Source organism: Podarcis filfolensis (genome assembly GCF_964270895.1).
Source record: "Podarcis filfolensis genome assembly, chromosome: 10".
NCBI lineage: Eukaryota > Metazoa > Chordata > Lepidosauria > Squamata > Lacertidae > Podarcis > Podarcis filfolensis.
In genome coordinates, this window is record NC_139612.1 from 65914087 (window position 1) to 65934810 (window position 20724).

Genomic DNA, 20724 nt, shown 5'->3' on the forward strand with positions numbered 1-20724 from the left:
TTGGGGTGACCCAGTGCCAAAATCCTGAGGATCCATGTGCTTTTACCTCCCCCCTCCCAGGCAGCCTCCTTTATCTCTAGAGTCCCTTATCCCTCCCAATTGCTTGCCGATCGGCTGCTCAGCGGTTTTGTTTCAACACCCCCTTCCCTCTTTCTAAAAAAAAAAGGCATGATCTGCTTTTCGCCCCGGGCAATTCGGCTCCAGGGACCACGCATTCGCTCCATAAGACGCACAGACATTTCCCCTTACTTTTTAGGAGGGAAAAAGTGCGTCTTATGGAGCGAAAAACACGGTACTTATCAGCATCCAGCCAGCCCCTGACAGGTACCTGGCATGGAAAGCTAGATGATGTCGCCCTCTTATTACAGAGATTCTGGAGCTGTCCTGCCATTGGGAATGGGCGGGTTTTGCGTACAGAACCCAACATGAAGAAAAGGCTTCCCCTGAGGTTTACCAGTTATGGAACAGTTTCCACTCAAGAAAATCCAAGCTTTGGATAACCAGCAACCAAAGACTCAGAATAGACTCCCCTCAAGAGACGATTCAAAGGACAAGCATGGCTTCCAAATACGAGGAAAGTTTAAATATCAGATATTTCTTACACTTCTTATAATAAAAGGGTAAAAAAACAACCACAGTTGAGTCGAGATTAGTCCTCAGGCTTTCTGTTTTCAAAAGAGAGTTTTGCAACCTGATTTTTTTTTTATGAGTGATTTGTGTTCAGATTTACAAGTGATCTGTGCAGTTTGCGTGCCAGAAGAGTCCGCTCCAGACATACAATCTTGATTCTTTCAAGGATTGTGTTACCATTCAGACCCACACAAAATCTGACACCAGCTGGCCAACCAGAATCAAGTCAACCCACTTCGTCTCATTTGCATGAGCACAGCTCAGGAGAACAAAATGCAACCAACAATGTAATCTTCTGTCGATCAAATACCCAGCACCATACTCCCGAGAAAAGACCAGGAATGATGGAGAATCCCATGCACATTATCACTTTTGGACACAATGGGATGGCACCACCTTGTGATCCTTATTTAAATGCATAATTGCCACAGACGCTCCACTTTCCTGGAAAACCAAAGATGGGCACATCAGTTGTGAAGCATCCTTATTGCAGGTCTCTCAGCTGCCACTGTCCCCTCCTTTCGGCTCAGCTCACAATCCCCATTTAAACCGAAAACGGGTGGTCCAATGGTCTTGTCGTCGGATTCACTCTGAGGAAAGATCCTGACTGTTCCTGGTCGCTTGCAGAATGGTCAAAATCCACAGCCGGACACAGCAGCACCTGCAAAACCAAGGCAGAAAAGCAACATGCCAACTTAATTCTTATTTCGTTTATATGGTGCCGCTTTTTTAATCGTAACGGATCACTGCTGTCAGGGGTTCGGGAGCAGGAGCACAGGGGAGAGAGGAAATGGAGAGCGAGGGGGAGGAATCCGAAGGCAGCGTAGGGGAGTATGACAGTGACCCGAGAGATTCCATGAGCTTCTCCAGCGAATCAGAAGATTCCCAGAAGGGGGCGCCGATGGTCAGGGCAAGGGGGGTACCAGGGGGGACGCACCAGAAACAAGGAGCCAGAGGGGAACCCCAAAGCAGCAGCGGGGGATCAGGACCAGTTTCCCCACCAGAGCGTAGTGGGGGGGAAGAGTCACATGTGTCAGGACCAGCGTCTCCTCCAGCGGGGAGAGGAGATGAGTCAGGGCTGACCACGCCTCCATCGGAGAGTGGGGGAATGGAGGGGAGGTCAGTTGCAGCTAGCCCCCCCGAAGGGGGAAGCAGTGACAGCAGCAGTGAAACGGTCAGGAGGAAAGTTGCTGGCTGGGCGCGCGTGCCAAGTTCAAATGTGCAGGCGCGGGGGACAGCAGGAGACCCGGATGGGGAACCAGCTCCTAAAGCCCGCCGGAGGGAGGGAGAAGGCTCAGGGGAATCAGCGGGAGAAGAGGCTAGAAAGGGCGAGACCCCGGCGGGCAGGCGGACCCAGAGGAGGAAAGAGCAGAGGAAGAGGTGGAGTAAGGCTAGGGTCTTAAACTGGTGTATGGGGGGAGGAGATTCAGACGGAGCATCAGCGGTCTAAAGCCTGAGACGTGGGGCTGCGCGCTGCGGCTATGGAAGTGAAACTGAACTTCAATAAAGATTTTTGTATTTAACAACGGAGCAGCGTTGATCCTTTGTGAGCTGGGATCTAGGGCAGCTCTGACAGTTGCGTATTGCACATTTTAAATCAGGGAAGTTTGTATTTAAATGTTTCAATGGGGTTGTTTTATTGTGTATCTTAATCAATGCTTCATATTTTTAATGTTTGTGTAATGTAGCCCAACTAGGAGAAGGAAGACTCTGATCCTAAACTGTTGCAGCCACACTCATTTGTGAGAAAGGCTTTGGGAGTAAAACCTGCAGAACAATCCATACTTGCTACCTTGCAGGACATCTTTGGGAGAAGAAAACCCTAAGGAGTAAACCCTACCTACACAGATCAGATTAAAAACTTAAAAATATTAAATTTAATTTTTTTAAATTTAGCTGTTTACTGTTTGTTATAATAAAACCTTTAAGCGGCTAACAAAAAAACCCCCATTAAAATCATCAATAAGAGACTGTTAAAAACAGGTATTTAAAAGATAACAGTAAGCTTAGTAAAGGTAAAGGGTAAAGGGACCCCTGACCATTTGGTCCAGTCGTGACCGACTCTGGGGTTGCGGTGCTCATCTCGCTTTATTGGCCGAGGGAGCCGGCGTACAGCTTCCAGGTCATGTGGCCAGCATGACTAAGCCACTTCTGGCGAACCAGAGCAGTGCACGGAAACGCCGTTTACCTTCCTGCTGGAGTGGTAGCTATTTATTTACTTGCATTTTGATGTGCTTTTGAAGTGCTAGGTTGGCAGGAGCAGGGACCGAGCAACGGGAGCTCACCCCGTCGCGGGGATTCAAACCACCAACCTTCTGATCAGCAAGCCCTACGCTCTGTGGTTTAACCCACAGCGCCACCCGTGTCCCTTAACAGTAAGCTTAAAACAAATTAAAACACATGCCGAGCAAATTTGATCACCACACTGACCCACCCATGGCCATCAAAAACTGATGGATTGTTTTGTAATTTTGATGCTGTTGCAGAAAGATTCAGCTAACGGCATGCCCTGCATGGCCCCAATTTATTTAACCACCGTACAATCCTATACACGTCTATTCAGAAGCAAGTCCCATTGAGTTCAACAGGGGTTACTCGCAAGGTGCATAGGACTGTTTAGAGAATGTAACGCAAACATTCAGCAGAGTGCCTTGAAAGCTCACCCCTGGAAAAACAGGGTAGTTAACAATGTACCAACAGCTCTTCTTGGCTCCAGCACAAATGACTGTTTGTTCCTTTCTTGTCTACCTCCCAAAGTTGCACGTTCATTTGCAGAAAACGGAACAATAGGATCTGCCTGTGTTTTAGTTACGGTTAAGGCTGCAATCGGCAGGAAGGCCGGGGGTGGGGGTGGGGAGGAGGCAGCCCCTGTGATGACCAGAAAGCTAAAGAGGAAATCCAAACACAGTGAACATCCTCCCATTTAAGGAGGAAGTGGGATGCCTAAAGTTCTAAGGAGAAAAGAAAGCCTTGCAGGATCAGGCCAGTGACCTACCGATTTCTCACAGTGGCCAAGCAGACACTCCAAGGCAGGGTCAGCAAACTTTTTCAGCAGGGGGCTGGTCCACTGTCCCTCAGACCTTGTGAGAGGCCGGACTACATTTTTTTTTGGGGGGGGGGAATGAACAAATTCCTATGCCCCACAAATAACCCAGAGATGCATTTTAAATAAAAGGACACATTCTACTCATGTAAAAACACACAGATTCCCAGACCGTCCGCAGGCGATTGGGCCGGAGAAGGCGATTGGGCCGGATCCGGCCCCCGGGCCTTAGTTTGCCTACCCATGCTCTAAGGGGAAGAATGGAAGCAGGATCTGAGCTTAACAGTTCACTCCTGGCTTGCAATTTCCAGCAATTGGCATTCAGAGGCGACAGTGAATACAAAATGTAGCCATGAATTTGCCTAAAGGGAAGTTGAGACTCCAATACTTTGGCCACCTCATGAGAAGAGAAGACTCCCTGGAAAAGATGTTGGGAAAGATGGGAGGGCATAAGGAGAAGGGGACGACAGAGGACGAGATGGTTGGATAGTGTTTCTTCAAGCTACCAGGATGAGTTTGACCAAACTGCGGGAGGCAGCGGAAGACAGGAGTGCCTGGCATGCTCTGGTCCATGGGGTCACGAAGCGTCGGACACGACTAAACAACTAAACAACAACAACAAAAGTTACCCCTGACTGTACATCCAGTCGTGGCCGACTCTGGGGTTGTGGTGCTCATCTCGCTTTATTGGCCGAAGGAGCCGGCATACAGCTTCTGGGTCATGTGGCTAGCATGACAAAGCCGCTTCTGGCGAACCAGAGCAGCACACGGAAACACCGTTTACCTTCCCGCTGGAGCGGCACCTATTTATCTACTTGCACTTTGACGTGCTTTCGAACTGCTAGGTGGGCAGGAGCAGGGACCGAGCAACGGGAGCTCACCCCATCGCAGAGATTCAAACCGCCGACCTTCTGATCGGCAAGCCCTAGGCTCTGTGGTTTAACCCACAGTGCCATCCACGTCCCTGTGATGAATTTGCCTAATCCTCTTTAAAGCCGTCCAAGTTGGTGGGCATCTCTTGGGAGTGAGTTCCACTGTTTAACTATATGCTGTGTGAATAATCGCTTCCTCCTTCTGTCTGCCCTAAGTCTTGTCAAGCCAGTCAGTCAGTCCCCCTTTCCCAAGGAATTCTGGGAAATGGAGCACTGTGAGGGAAAAAGGGGTCTCAGCACCCTTATCAAGCTACAGCTCCCAGGATCCTCTGGGGGAAAGACGTGACTGTTTAAAGCAATATAATACTCCTGTCCTCCTAGTGGTGCAGCAGTAAAAGTGCTTGCATGTTTACAAAGCTAAGCAGGATCTAGGGTGGTTTCAAACTGGGTGGGGGACTGAGTGTTGAGAATCTGGCATTGCAGGGGGTAGGACTAGATGACCCTTGGTGTCCCGGGAAGATCACCTCAGAGCTGCTAACACGGTGGTTTGTCTTCACCTGTGGAGACATACTCCATTGTCTCTTGAGACAGATGGGGGCAAAAAACCCACCAATTATTTATTATTATTATTATTATTATTATTATTATTATTATTATTATTATTATTCTCGAGTTTCTAAAGGTACGATTTCTAGGCAGGTTTTGCTCATTTCTCCTTCCAGAATGGGCAGCAAGCCTGGCATTTATTTCCTTGTGAAGGAAAGCAAAGGAGATTCTTTTCTCGATTTCCTTTTTTAATAGTAGCAATTATGGAGCTCAGGCAGGACTGCATGAATATTTGGTCTGCTCCTATTCAAGCCTTGCAGGAACTGTATACTTGCCCCCTCTGCCGTACTCTGCACTGCGAAGAATGGAGGGCTTTATTTCAAAGATAGGACCTGAAATCTAAGTGGGGTGGATAGCTCTTGGCGCCTGCTTGCAGCCAGACCTGATCAATGCGGATAAAGCTCTTGAGGTGCTTGACCAGAAGTGAAGCCAGGTAAAAAAAAAAAGTCTCTACTGTACATCTCTTTGAGGAGCAGGAGGAGAAACTGAAGGGAAATCTGTTCCAAGTATTTTCAGCTGAGTGAGCAAAGAAGAACTATGATTAAGATCGACCTCAACCAATCCTTCACGTTCCAGAGGGTCCACTTGCACGCTGCTATATCTAAAATTTCTACAGCTGATGTTTGTTTTAAACTGTTTTGCAGTGGTTCTCAACCTGTGGGTCCCCAGATGTTGTTGGACTACAACTCCCATCATCCCTGATGTTATGTACTGAGCTGAATAGGATCCAAAAGCTAGCAGTCTGATTGGTCCTAGAACAATAGGATTCAGAATGCAGCAGACTGATTGGTCCTGGAACAATAGGGTCCAGAATGCAGCAGTCTGATTGGTCCTAGAACAATAGGATTCAGAATGCAGCAGTCGGATTGGTCCACAGGAGCCACCCAATCCAGCTCCAGGTGGAAGTGAATCCGCAACCAGATTGGCCTACAGGTGAATCCCGGAATTAGCCAATCACGTGGGGCCCATTGTGTAAATAATGTCTATAAAGCAGACATTCTGGGGGAACTTCCATTCCTCCTCACCACTAGGAGCTGAATAAAGAGCATGAAATCCACTCTCGACTCAAGAGTATATTTCACCTGAGCTCTGGCCTTGCTAGCTAAGGGTGATGGGAGTTGTAGTTCAACAACATCTGGGGACCCACAGGTTGAGAAAGGCTGGTTTTTAAGGCTCAATTTTTAATTTTTGCAAGCTGCCCTGGACAGAGTGAAGGTCTCTCTATACAGTAGACAGAGGCAGAGAGCCAACCACTGTCTACTGCAACTAGAAGGCCTCCTCCTCTTCCTTCCAGCTAGAATTTGTACATTGCCAAAGAACGGAATTTTCAATACAAACACACGCAGTCCCTGGAAACCAACAGGAGCGAGGTTAAACGACACAGACAACGATCAACTAACCTCGTTATGCCCTTTGACCATAATGCATATGCAAACAGAGACATGGGATGCTACAAACACAACCTCCCCAGGGGCCCAAGTTGTGTTAGCAAAGGCCGAGAACAAAGACCTGCCGGGAAAATATTATGGATCTTTTCCTTTGAACTTGCAATGAAGGTCATGGAGGACACTGAGCTAAGAGGAAGAGCCTCCTTGCTTGCTTTTGGGAACAACAGGAAGATTTCAACCTGCCTGGTTAGTGCCCAATGCCTGCATTGAGTGTTCCAATTGTGGGGTGGGGATTTCCCCCCCCCTTTTCTTAAGATGGTTATTTCTTCCTCGCACCAATTCAGTGAGTCACCGCCGCTCATTTTATGGTGGAAAATTGACACACAAGAACTTCTATTTCATTCTTTGCCAACCAGATGCCCTGCAGAAGTTCTGGAACAGGAGGAGGTGCAGGGACCAGGAGTTGGCCTGCAAAATATCTGGAGGTTTTACAAGGATTTTCAAGGATGTTTGGCTTGTGCTGGATAGCGGAGCAATGCCTGTTTTTAGAACCTTGTGCTTAACGCACACAAAATCAGCTGGACTTTCTTTTCCTTTTAGAAAATCTTTTCCTTTTACAAAGGTAAAGGGATCCCTGACCGTTAGGTCCAGTCGTGGCCGACTCTGGGGTTGCGGCGCTCATCTCGCTTTATTGGCCGAGGGAGCCGGCGTACAGCTTCCGGGTCATGTGGCCAGCATGACTAAGCCGCTTCCGGAGAACCAGAGCAGCGCACGGAAACGCCGTTTACCTTCCCGCCAGAGTGGTACCTATTTATCTACTTGCACTTTGATGTGCTTTCGAACTGCTAGGTTGGCAGGAGCAGGGACCGAGCAACGGGAGCTCACCCTGTCGCGGGGATTCGAACCGCCGACCTTCTGATCGGCAAGTCCTAGGCTCTGTGGTTTAACCCACAGCACCACCTGCGTCCCTCTTTTCCTTTTAGCTTCTTCTTAAAAGAAAAGAGAAAGGAAATGTTGGGGAAATCCTCAGAAGGACTTCTGCAAACAGGAGAGCCACTATCCCAGAGGACAGAATCTCCGCCTTCTATACAACCACTTATTCAAAAGACATCTCAGGTGACATCTGCACCATACATTTAAAGCAGCGTCGTGCCAGTTTTTGTAAGACATCTTGACTCCCAGTTCTGGGGGAAAGGCGGAATAAAAATGATAATAATAAGGTAACAGAATTAGGGATGTGGGTGGCGCTGTGGGTTAAACCACTGAGCCTAGGGCTTGCCAATCAGAAGATTGGTGGTTCAAATCCCTTCGACGGGGCGAGCTCCCGTTGCTCGGTCCCTGCTCCTGGCAACCTAGCAGTTCGAAAGCACATCAAAGTGCAAGTAGATAAATAGGTACCGCTCCGGCGGGAAACGGTGTTTCCGTGTGCTGCTCTGGTTCGCCAGAAGCGGTTTAGTCATGCTGGCCACATGACCCGGAAGCTGAACACCGGCTTCCTCGGCCAATAAAGCGAGATGAGCGCCGCAACCCCAGAGTCGGCCACGACTGGACCTAATGGTCAGAGGTCCCTTTACCTTTATCTTTTTAATTTGATGGGTCTTCTCTTCTCACCTGGTATTCTTCATCCCGCAAAGCTCGTGAGATTTCCATCACTCCACTGATTTCAAAGCTTTCTTTCTGCTTGTGCTTCTTCATGATCAAGCTGTCCACTACCCAGAACATAACAGCCTTAAAAAGAGAGAAAAACAAGGGAGAAACCTATTCATACAGTCGTACTTTGGTTTTTGAACAGCTTAGTTCTTGAACGTTTTGGCTCCCGAACGCCGCAAACCCGGAAGTGAGTGTTCCGGTTTGCGAACGTTCTTTGGAACCTGAACGTCCAACGGGGCTTCCGCGGTTTCTGATTGGCTGCAGGAGCTTCCTGCAGCCAATCAGAAGCCACCCTTTGGTTTCCAAACGTTTTGGAAGTCAAATGGACTTCTGGAACAGATTCCGTTTGCCTTCTGAGGTATGACTGTACTTGAATAAGAGGGACACATATTAGGTTTTGTACTTCCAGGGCGGAAAACCTGAAATTCTTCACAAGAGATAGGGTATATTTTGTTGCTGCTGTTGTTCAGTTTTGGGTCCCCACTAAAATGTAAGGAAGATTCCATGTCAGTACAGTGGTACCTTGGGTTACAGACGCTTCAGGTTACAGACTCCGCTAACCCAGAAATAGTACCTCGGGTTAAGAACTTTGCTTCAGGATGAGAACAGAAATCGTGCTCTGGCAGTGCAGTGGCAGCAGGAGGCCCCATTAGCTAAAGTGTTAAGCTCAGGTTAAGAACAGTTTCAGGTTAAGAACGGACCTCCAGAACGAATTAAGTTCTTAACCCGAGGTACCACTGTCCAAAAAAAATACGCAAGAAAAGAACAAGCAGCACCCAGACACATAAAACAAAAGCCAGCGTTTTGGAGTGTGGAGCAAAGCCATTCATGGTTCCCTGGCAGGACTTCAAGGAACTCATTTACAAAAAGCAAAAGTTAAGAGTGACTGATCAGAAACAAAGCCACCCTGTGTTTCTTCTCAGCATTTAAACCGAACGCTCTCCTGCCACAGGGCTCTGACATCAGAGACATACCGCTGTAAAGGGGGCATAGTGTAGGGGGTGCAAGAGGGGCTGTGGCCTGGGCACAGATTTTTTTGGGGGGCGTGAAGCGGGCACCCCCATGCAGGTGCCCCACAGCACAGCCTGGTGCTCCTGTTCTGGCATTGGTGGAACCAACGCTTGCAGAAAGGCGCACCAGGCCATGCCGTGCTGGGGGGCCTGGTGTGGGGGCACCTGCTTTGTGCCTGCAAAGTGCTGCATCGGCTGCCCAGCAGGCGGCAGGGGGCACAGCATGTGTTTGCCACTGTCCCCAAGCAGAATTGCAAGGCTCGATTCTGGGGAAGCTGGTGCGAGAAGGGCGAGACAGCCGTGCCGATTGGGGCTGGTGTCGCCTTGCTGGGGGCTGGGCAGGCGAGGTGGGCTCTGTTTGTGCTCTGCCCCTGGCATGGGCACTCGTGTGTGTGTGCGCACACACAACCCCACACACAAATGCTCCGCCGCTGCACTGTAAACTAAGCGACTATTACCGTATTTTTCACTCTATAGGACTCACCCAACCATTGTTTCAGAGGGGGAGAACAAGAAAAAATAAATCTCCCCCTCTCTGCGCAGCACCCCTTCAACGAAGTGGCAGGAGAAACGGAGCCCCTTCCATTTCTCCTCCCACTTAGCTGAAGGGGCGCTGCGCCTTAGCTGAAGGGGCACCTATCCTTCAGCGAAAGGAACCTGAAGCCTCCAGAGCGAAGCGGGAGCTCCCGCCGTGCTCCAGAGGCTTCAGGAAGCTATCTTTGAAGCCTGGAGAACGAGAGGGGTCGGAGCGCTCCCACTGCGCTTCGGAGGCTTCGCGTTGCTATCGCTGAAGTCAAGGAGCCTGCATTCGCTCCATAAGATGCACAAACATTTCCCCTTAATTTTTGTCTTATAGAGCAAAAAATACGGTATTTCTTGTGAAGTGGTCCCCACCTGTAACGTCAGCACAAATACCAAGGGTAGAGGTAAAACCGAGTTTTGGTCGAGAAAACAGCTGCAACGCACTCAGCTTATATGATCCCAAAAGGCTTCGTTGCAAAACAATGACTGTCTCGGTTTGGAAAAGCAGGTAATAAATGATAGCAAGAAATTAATTTATAATGAGCTCACGTAGTAACATTACGTGCCAAATCTTTTTATGCCCCTCCCCAGCTGATGGCGTCCTATTGCTCTGCCAGTTTTAAGAGCAGATGAAAAGATTTCCCATAAATGCTCTACGTTTTCTTCTTCTTTTAAACAACAACCGTCGTACGATTTGTCATTTGATAGAACAAGAAGGGTGCAGATAGCAGCTTCCTGGTTTTTTTACTAGCATGTTTTTATAGCTCTGATCCAATCCCCTTTAAAAATAATTCTGCTCTGTCAGATACACAAAAAATCCAGCATCCTTAAACCAGATACCTTCATCGCCACTTGCGCTTGTATTATATATCCTTTAGATTTTTACAGACATGCGAAATGCCTGTTATTTTCCAAACTCTTGCTTATTATTGAAGAGAATTTGAGAATGCAGCTTTCTGGTTTTGTTGCCTTGCTAAGAGGTCTCCGGATTACGGAATCCGTGGGTTCTGGTCAGTCTCCTCTCATCTCTTTTCCCAAAGCCTCAGTGCAAAAAGAGAGGGGTATTTGTTCCTCTTCATCCGGGGCAGACAATTAAAGGGCAAATCTTTTTAAAGCTGCATTGAGCTTCCAACCTCAACATCAGCTTCCCAGCTTCAAAAAGAGCCAATCGCCATTGCTCTGTAGCAGAGAACCTGTTTTATATGCAGAAGATATTGATCGCTGGCACCTCCAGGTATGGCTGAGAGCCCTGTCCAAAATCCTGGACAGTTGTTGCCAGTCAGCGTAGCCAATACTGACCTAGATTGACCCACGGTCTCCACCCAGCATAAGGAGGGTTTCCTATGTCATCATGAACCAGTAGATCGCCAGTGTTGAAGCAATGATTCTTCAACATCAACTTCGTTGGACTGGTCATGTTGTGTGGATGCCTGATGATCGTCTCCCAAAGCAACTACTCTCTTCCAAACTTAAAAATGGGAAGTGTAATGCTGGTGGTCAACAAAAGAGGTTTAAAGACTCTCTCAAGGCAAATATTTAAAAATGTAGTATAAACATTGACAACTGGGAAACACTGGCCTGCGAGTGCTCCAGTTGGAGAACAGCCTTTACCAAAGGGGTCATGGGCTTTGAAGACACTCAAACTCAGGATGAAAGGGAGAAACGTGCTAAGAGGAAGGCACGCTTGGCAAATCCACACCATGATCAATTCCCGCCCAGAAACCAGTGTCCCCACTGTGGAAGGATGTGTGGTTCCAGAATTGAATTGGCCTCCAATAGTCACTTACGGACTCATTGTTAAAACCGTGTTTATGGAAGACAATCTTACTCGGCTACAAGTGATAGTCAAAGAAGAAGAATCAATATTGGACAAATCTGTCAATTTCAGTCTCTCTCTGTTTCTCATGTTCGTCTTTAAAGCTCAGTTCTCCATCTCAGTTTGTGAATTTATTTATTTTTTAGTCCACACGAAAATGCACTTGCACTTTTATCTGTAACACCCTTTTCAGTCCTGCCAGGGAAAAAGGCAGGGTACAAATAAATATACAGTGGTACCTCAGGTTACATACGCTTCAGGTTACATACGCTTCAGGTTACAGACTCCGCTAACCCAGAAATAGTGCTTCAGGTTAAGAACTTTGCTTCAGGATGAGAACAGAAATCGGGCTCCGGCGGCGCGGCGGCAGCAGGAGGCCCCATTAGCTAAAGTGGTGCTTCAGGTTAAAAACAGTTTCAGGTTAAGAACGGACCTCCGGAACAAATTAAGTACTTAACCTGAGGTACCACTGTAGTTTACATTTATATTTATTTAGTGCTAATTTCTCCCTCACATTTTTATAAGCAGTTTGCCCTAGTAGACGCAGAGCTGTAGCTAGGTGATCTTGTGCCCCTGGCAGAACCGTCCAGATTACGCCCCCCCCCCAGCCAAGAAAAATAGGGGGAAACGCCCCCAATATCATATAAAGACCCTCTATTAAAAACCTTTTCTTATGAGGCAGTAATCAATATTTTTTATTTATAAACATATTTATGGACATATTTTAGCTTATTTTGCACCCCCCCTCACCTCACCGCTCCCTGAGTAGACGTATTTGTAATGGCTTTAGGGGTTGCTTGTGCGTAAATAGCCGCCGCTCTGGGCTAGGTTGGCTGGTTAAACCATTTCTCGCTGGACAGCCATCCACTCCGTGGCTGTTCAGTCGCTGGCAGAATCCGTCAGTGGGCGTTTCTTAAACCTTTTCCAACATAAAAGTTGTTTGACGCCCAGTCTCCTCCTACTCTCCTTGCGCGGAAGTCTTCTGCGCAGGGAGGGCGTGGGTAGCGGAGGACCTGTGCTCTCCCCGCTGGTGTCCAGTGAAGAGTCCCGGAGCCTGCTCTCTGCTTCCCCCACTGGCCCCCCTCTATCCCTGGTGTAGCGCTGATTTTCTTCCCCAACAGGAGACTTGCCTCTCTCCCTGCTTGGCCCCTCTCCAGCATCGTTGTGGGGCCTCGACTCCTCCTCTAGTTCCGATGGCAGTTCCCTGACAGTATTTTTGCAAAGCAATTTCACCCAGTATAATGCACATCCATTACACTGTTTTGCACGAATCTATGCATTTCTAATGCACACTTTGACCCAGGGCATGTACTTAATCTAAGCATTGCATGCTTGAAGAGAGCAAGTTCTGAAGGACGACTGTGTCTCAGCACACTTCCCCACCCCCCAGAAAGTGTGAATTAGGTATGTGTGCCTTAAAATATAACAGAATCAAATTTCTCCCTGACTCATACCTCCAGTCCACCTGGCTTTCCTCAGAGCCCAGCCACCACCACATATTTCCAAAGGCTGAGATCTTCCTCCACACCAGTATTTTATCACAGGGTGAAAATCCCTCCCCCCACCCGAGCCACTTCAAGATTGCAGCCTCAACACAGACAGAAAGCTCAAGATTTCCTCCCAGAAGTTACTCACGTTGACTATAAAAGGGACCACAAGCATCACCAAGACCAACTCCAGCTGTGGATCAGGAATGTAGTTCAGAAGAATCTCTTGAAGCTGGAGAAGGCATAAAATACCACACACCTTTTAAAGAGATTAAATGCGTCTTGCATGCTTACTAAACAAGGTCTGGTCCGTGTGATCCCCTTCAGATGTTAGGTAGGACTACAAATCCCATCACCCCTGCCCACACTATCTAGAGAGGAAAGGGTATGTTTGCAGTTGAGGACGTTCGCAAATGTGCCCTTGCCAAGTCTGAAACCGGCTTCGTGCAGAGTTGGCGAGTTTCAAGCCCAGCGGTTCAGGAAATCTAGAAACCCAAGTTGTTCGCGATTTTCCTTTCGTCTCACAATGATCTACAGATTTTTAAACTGCAGCCACGCATCACACTCAGCCGTCCCCAGCCCACTTGGGAATGCATTTGCAAGAATGTGCAAATCAGGAATTCCTTCGTGGTGGTTAAAGCTAAAGGGACCCCTGACTGTTAGGTCCAGTCGTACACGACTCTGGGGTTGCGGCATTCATCTCGCTTTATTGGCCGAGGGAGCCGGCGTACAGCTTCTGGGTCATGTGGCCAGCTTGACTAGGCTGCTTTTGGTGAACCAGAGCAGCACACGGAAACACTGTTTACCTTCCTGCCAGAGTGGTACCTATTTATCTACTTGCACTTTGATGTGCTTTCGAACTGCTAGGTTGGCAGGAGCAGGGACCGAGCAACGGGAGCTCCCCCCGTTGCGGGGATTCAAACCGCCGACCCTCTGAATGGCAAGCCCTAGGCTCAGTGGTTTAACCCACAGCGCCAACCGTGTCCCTATAGTTTTTCCTATTTCTTCCTTGCGAGCAGATCCACAGGTTAAAAACAAACCCAGGGTTTCAGGTGTCTTGTTTGTTGGTCAAAGGAACGCATCACAAAGCTTATACCCAGAACAAACTTAGTTGGTCTCTAAGGTGCTACCGGACAATTTTTTGATTTTTTTTACAAATTAACCCATTAGCCACGCATGAAAGTATGGGCGACTTCACTGAATCTAACTCAAGAAGTATCTCTAGACCAGGGGTCAGCAAACTTTTTCAGCAGGGAGCCGGTCCACTGTCCCTCAGACCTTGTGGGGGGCTGGACTATATTTTTTTTTAAAAAAATGAATGAATTCCTGTGCCCCACAAATAACCCAGAGATGCATTTTAAACAAAAGGACACATTCTACTCATGTAAAAACACAATGATTCCCGGACCATCGGCAGGCTGGATTTAGAAGGCAATTGGGCTGGATCCAGCCCCCAGGCGTTAGTTTGCCTACCCATGCTCTAGACCAGCCTTTCTCAACCTGTGGGTCCCCAGATGTTGTTGAACTACAACTCCCATCACCCCTAGCTAGCAAGGCCAGAGCTCAGGGATGATGGGAATTGCAGTACAACAACATCTAGGGACCCACAGGCTGAGAACCACTGCTCTAGACTAAGGTCCCATCTGCACTATGCATTCAAAACAGTATCATACCACTTTAAGCAGTCAGGGCTGGGGATCCTGGGAACTGTAGTTTATGAAGGGTGCTGAGAGTTGTTTGGAGACGCCCCTCGTCCCCTTACAGACCTACAATACCCAAAGCTCCCTAGAAAGAGGGATTGTTTGTTTCACCACTCAGAACACTGCAGCTCCCTTTTCTGCCTCCTCTTAAGGAATAGTTAACATACACCTTTCTTACCTTCGTCCAGCCAGGAATGAGCAAGACAAGGCCAACTGTCGTCTTCTCAAAGACCATAATCAACAGGTAGAGGATGCATTGTCCAATCCAAGCAGCTGCTTGTGGAGGATCACCTGGAAGAAAATGAAATGATGGAGGTGAACCCCAAGTCCGTGGACCTATAAAAGAACCGGCAAAGCTGACAAGGAAGCCAATCACCCAATAGCACTCAACAACCACCAGCCGCTTTTTACTTTACACTGATGCATATCTGCAAGACAGCAGAGAGCCGTTGTAGTACAGTGGTTAGAGTGTTGGACTAGGACCTGGTAGGTACAGGTAAAGGGACCCCTGACCATTAGGTCCAGTCGTGACCAACTCTGGGGTTGCGGCGCTCATCTCGCTTTATTGGCCAAGGGAGCTGGTGTACAGCTTCCGGGTCATGTGGCCAGCATGACTAAGCTGCTTCTGGCGAACCAGAGAAGCATGGAAACGTCGTTTACCTTCCCGCTGGAGCGGTACCTATTTATCTACTTGCACTTTGACGTGCTTTCAAACTGCTAGGTTGGCAGGAGCTGGAACAGAGCAACGGGAGCTCACCCCGTCGTGGGGATTCGAACTGCCGACCTTCTGATCGGCAAGTCCTAGGCTCTGTGGTTTAACCCACAGCACCACCCTTAGGACCTGGTAGACCAGGGTTCAAATCCCCACTCGGTCCACTGGGTGCACTTGGGCCCAGACACTTACTCTCAGTCTAACCTACCTCACAGGGCTGCTGTGAGAATAAAGTGGGGAGAACGACTATGTAAGTGTCAAGATTGGGCAGAGGAGGAATGGTGGAGACCCCCCCCTCCCCCAGCCTGAACCTTCCAGAGAAGAAGACAACAGTTCAGAATTATAACAGGGGTTTGAGGGAGGTCACAGTTCAGAGGCAGATGAGGGGGAAAGCTGGGAAATAATGAGAGGAAGAGGAAGAGGAAGAGGAAGAGGAAGCACCAGTGGGGCGACAGCTGACGGACACGGTGTCTTTAGAAAGCATTCCAGACCAGCCGCCTCTCCCAGCATCCAGCAAGCCTTGAAAGTAGGAGAGCAAAAGGCTCAAAGGCAGAGGGCACTTTTCAGCACCTGTAGAGATGGTGAATGAGAAAGCGGGAGAGACACCATGAAAATCTTAGGGAGATTCAGGGCACTTGGAGTGTCTCCTATCTTGAGGATCTGAAACACCAGAAGCTGTGAGGGTTTGCTGGCATATAACCAGCACCCTTAATTATGTAGGCAGGACAAGCAAGGAGGACATTGTAAGCAGCAAGAAATGAAAATTTATTTAATGTATTGGTGTTGTTGTTGTTGCTGCTGTTGTTTTTTCTTTTTCTTTTTTTCGTTGTTAGGAGGTGATGGATATTTGTGTATCTTTATATTTTCCTTTTGTATGTGGTGTATTTAATAAAAAAGGGGGGAAAGAAATTAGAATTTATTCAGGCATTCTGAAATGATCGTGTTATGAAGAAAAGCGGTCAACCTCGTTCAAAAGAAAATCCAGATGTTCTCTTGCGGGGATAAAAAGACGGTTGCTATATTTCCAAAAGTTACATAAGATTTAGAAGCAATCCAGTGGCTCACTGACGTCAACCCTTTGCACAAAGAGCAAATTCTGGAGAGTCTGTGCAGTGGTGTGGAGAACAGTGCTGTGGAGACTTGGGTCCAAGTGGGTGCCGAGTTTTGTCCGAGAAGCTGTGTGCCCTCCTTGCCCTATTTTGCTTTGCGAGAGAAAGAAGACAATGCCCTTGTGTGTTTCAGAGCACAGTGTTGGTGCTGACCTTTAAAGCCCGTAATGGCTTCTGCCCTGTCTACCTGAAGGAGCGTCTCCACCTCCATCATACAGCCCGGACACTGAGGTCCAGCTTTGAGGACCATCTGGCAGTTCCCTTTCTGTGAGATGTGAAGCTACAGGGTACCAGGCAGACAGCCTTCTCGGTAGCGGCACCCGCTCTGTAGAATGCCCTCCCGTCAGATGTCATGTAACTATATAAGCCTTAGAAGACATCTGAAGGCAGCCCTGTACAGTGGTACCTCGGGATGCGAATGGGATCCGTTCCAGAGCCCCGTTTGCATCCTGAATAGAACGTAAGACGTGACGGTGTGTCTGCACGTGCACAGGTCGCATTTTGCCGCTTCTGCGCATGATGCACGTGACGTCATTTTGAGCGTCTGCACATGCGTGAGCGGCGAAACCCGGAAGTAGCGTGCCACGGAGCGCAACCCAAAAGCGCTCAACCTGAAGCACATTCAACCCGAGGTGAATCCCCGCGATGGGGTGAGCTCCCATTGTTTGGTCCCTGCTCCTGGCAACCTAGCAGTTTGAAAGCACGTCAAAGTGCAAGTAGATAAATACGTACCGCTCCGGCGGGAAGGTAAATGGTGTTTCCGTGAGCTGCTCTGGTTCGCCAGAAGCGGCTTAGTCATGCTGGCCACATGACCCGGAAGCTGTACGCCGGCTCCCTCGGCCGATAAAACGAGATGAGTGCCACAACTCCAGAGTCGTCTGCGACTGGACCTAATGGTCAGGGGTCCCTTTACCTTTACCTTTTATGACTGTATTGGGAAGTTCTTAATGTTTGAGGTTTTATTATGTTTTATGTGTGATGGAAGCTGCCCAGAGTGGCTGGGGCAACCCGGTCAGATGGATGGGGTTCAAATAATATTTTTGTTATTTTATCTGGCCCTGCCCATTATCAGCAAGTGGCCCTCAGAACATTGCCCAGAAGGTTAATGTGGCCCTCAGGCTGAAAAAAGGTTCCCTGCTGCTGAATGATGTAATGACATTAACATCATTCAGGCATTGCACAAAACACAGAGGCTCAAATGGTCAGGGTCATGAGCAAAAAAACCCCTTGTCTTCCATGGCAGGCAGAGAGAACAGATGGATTGTTTCCTTTCTGCACTTGAACTCTGCTTCTCTTGAGCTCGTAATCTACTCCCTGCCAGTGCACAGTGACCCTTGAAGAAGAAAAGGTTAGCTGACAGGAAAAAAAGAAAGACAGACAAACCCACAACAAAACTACAGGGGCCTTTAAACATCTTGCAGCTGTTCCAACGTCACTAAACATTTCCAGATGCAACCTGAAGCTCAAGTGCAAATGATGTGCTATGTAAATTTTTAAAAAAACAGCATAGCTGCCCACCTGCTACTGCCAATTGGGGTGGGAAAAGCACTGCAGATACAACCAAGTTCTCTCTCTGCTTGCAACCACATAAAACAAGTTTTGCACCCCTCAAAACGGTCAGTTATTCACTGCGGCATCAGCGCAAAGAACAGATGTCCCCAAAGATCTGAACACTGGAAGAGAAGGGGGGGTAATGAAGATTTAGAGGAACGAAGACATCTGCAAAATATTTTCTTGCGAAAAAGAAGAGGGTTGCAAATGAAGTGTTTATGGGAGAATTTATAGGCCAAGGTCCAGAAGAAATGGGGGGAATTAGTTTGCATGCCTGAGGGAGCTCTGGGCTTGTGTTTCTCCAATACCAGTCCTGCTATCCTCCCTTCCCAGTGCAGGGTACGGTGTTTGGGAATCTAGGGCGGACCCCCAAACTGTTTGTGTGATGTGCCGGTGGGGGGGGTGTTATTCCAAGGCAATTGAAAATCCCACAGGACTGGAGGCCTTTATGTTTGGCTAGGGATGGAGAATTCTGTCTAGGGTGTCTTTTTAAGCACATTGACCTAATTACGACCTCCTGGACTAATGATACCTTGGCCGGAACAAATTACCCTTTGGATTCTGCACATTTTGCAAAATAGTTGCTTTTATTTATTTTTTAAAGGACCAAAATACATTTAAAAAACCACTGCATTTTAGGACGAAATATGTCAAGACCATGGGTAGGCAAACTAAGGCCTGGGGAACAGATCCGGCCCAATCGCCTTCTCAATCCAGCCCACGGACGGTCCGGGAATCAACGTGTTTTTACAAGAGTAGAATGTGTGCTTTTATTTAAAATGCATCCCTGGGTTATCTTGGGGGCATAGGAATTCGTTCATTTTTTCCCTTCGAAATATAGTCCGGCCCCCCACAAGGTCTGAGGGACAGTGGACTGGCCCCCTGCTGAAAAAGTTTGCTGACCCCTGGTCAAGACGGATAGACAGAAAGAGCTTTTTACCACAGATATTTTGGAATAAATATGCATTCCCTCCCCCCCCAATCTTTCTTTTAAATCTTAGGTGGGTTATTTTTCTTTTTTTGAATTGTTTGGTTGTGTACTTTTCCGGTCTGTATTTCTGTTTTTTATTTGCATCTGCGTTTTTAGAGCCAATATTCTTTCATCCATCTCTTCATAAACATAAGGGCTAGAAACCTGTTTCCTGTATGTCTGTATTATATGTGGAAAGAATGAAAGCTGACATCCTCAGGAAGCTGAATTACGTTCTGCGCTTATAAGTGCTACTGACACTTCTAAGGAATTGCAGCACATTCTACAAAACATCCCTGGTCAGTGCCAATAGTCAAAGTGTATATTTGCAAAAATAGAAATATGTCACAGAAATGTTGTTGTTGTTGTTTAGTCGTTTAGTCGTGTCTGACTCTTCGTGACCCCATGGACCAGAGCACGCCAGGCACTCCTGTCTTCCACTGCCTCCCGCAGTTTGGTCAAACTCATGTTGGTAGCTTCGAGAACACTATCCAACCATCTCGTCCTCTGTCGTCCCCTTCTCCTTGTGCCCTCCATCTTTCCCAACATCAGGTTTTTGTTGCTGCCTCCTGTATAATGTTGCGAGCCTCCATCCATAGTTCTTCAGGCACTCTGTCCACCAAATCTAAATCCTTAAACCTGTTCCTCGCTTCCACTGTGTATTCATAAGGGATTTGATTTAGATTGTATCTTACTGGCCCATTGGTCTTTCCTACTTTTTTCAGTTTAAGCTTGAATTTTGCTATAAGAAGCTGATGATCTGAGCCACAGTCAGCTCCAGGTCTTGTTTTTGCTGACTGTATAGAGCTTCTCCATCTTTGGCTGCAGGGAATATAATCAATCTGATTTCGATGCTGCCCATCTGGTGATGTCCACGTGTAGAGTCGTCTCTTGTGTTGTTGGAAAAGCGTGTTTGTGATGACCAGCTTGTTCTCTTGACAGAACTCTATTAGCCTTTGCCCTGCTTCATTTTGATCTCCAAGGCCAAACTTGCCAGTTGTTCCTTTTATCTCTTGATTCCCTACTTTAGCATTCCAATCCCCTATAATGAGAAAAACATCCTTCTTTGGTGTCACTTCTATAAGGTGTTGTAAGTCTTCATAGAATTGGTCAATTTCAGTTTCTTCTGCACCAGTGGTTGGTGCATAAACTTGGATTACTGTGATGTTAAAAGGTCTGCCTTGGATTCGTATTGAGATCATTCTATCATTTTTGAGATTGCTTCCCAGTACAGCTTTCGCCACTCTTTTGTTGACTATGAGGGCCACTCCATTTCTTTTGCGGGTTTCTTGCCCACAGTAGTAGATATGGTGGTCATCCGAACTGAATTCACCCATTCCTGTCCATTTTAGTTCACTGATGCCCAGGGTGTCAATATTTATTCTTGCCATCTCATTTTTGACCACATCCAACTTACCCAGGTTCATGGTTCTTACATTCCAGGTTCCTATGCAATATATGGCACACTAAATAGGCAAAAACCACCCACAAGTTATGAATCACTTGCACCTTTTCTTGGCTCCTTTTCCAAATGCAATGCCTAAAAAGGAGCATGCACAAAAGGCTTAAAAACCCAACCAACCCACGTACCTTAAAACAGATACAACAACGAAAGCAGAAAGCGGTAAGACCTGCAAGAAAAATTGCTATTGATAACT

General features: G+C 47.6%; 1 protein-coding gene across 1 annotated transcript in view; it reads right to left on the minus strand.

Moving 5' to 3' along the window:
- Positions 1 to 612: 612 nt before the first annotated feature.
- LOC310744055 (store-operated calcium entry regulator STIMATE-like) overlaps positions 613 to 20724 on the minus strand; it is a gene marked incomplete at its 5' end in the record, with an annotated part of 44785 nt that continues 24673 nt past the window's right edge. The window contains 4 exons of the mRNA XM_083574799.1: positions 613 to 1291; positions 8151 to 8267; positions 13173 to 13256; positions 14903 to 15015. Coding sequence (XP_083430925.1) covers positions 1175 to 1291; positions 8151 to 8267; positions 13173 to 13256; positions 14903 to 15015 — 431 coding nt within the window. The 3' untranslated portion in view covers positions 613 to 1174. The remainder of the gene's footprint in view (positions 1292 to 8150; positions 8268 to 13172; positions 13257 to 14902; positions 15016 to 20724) is intronic.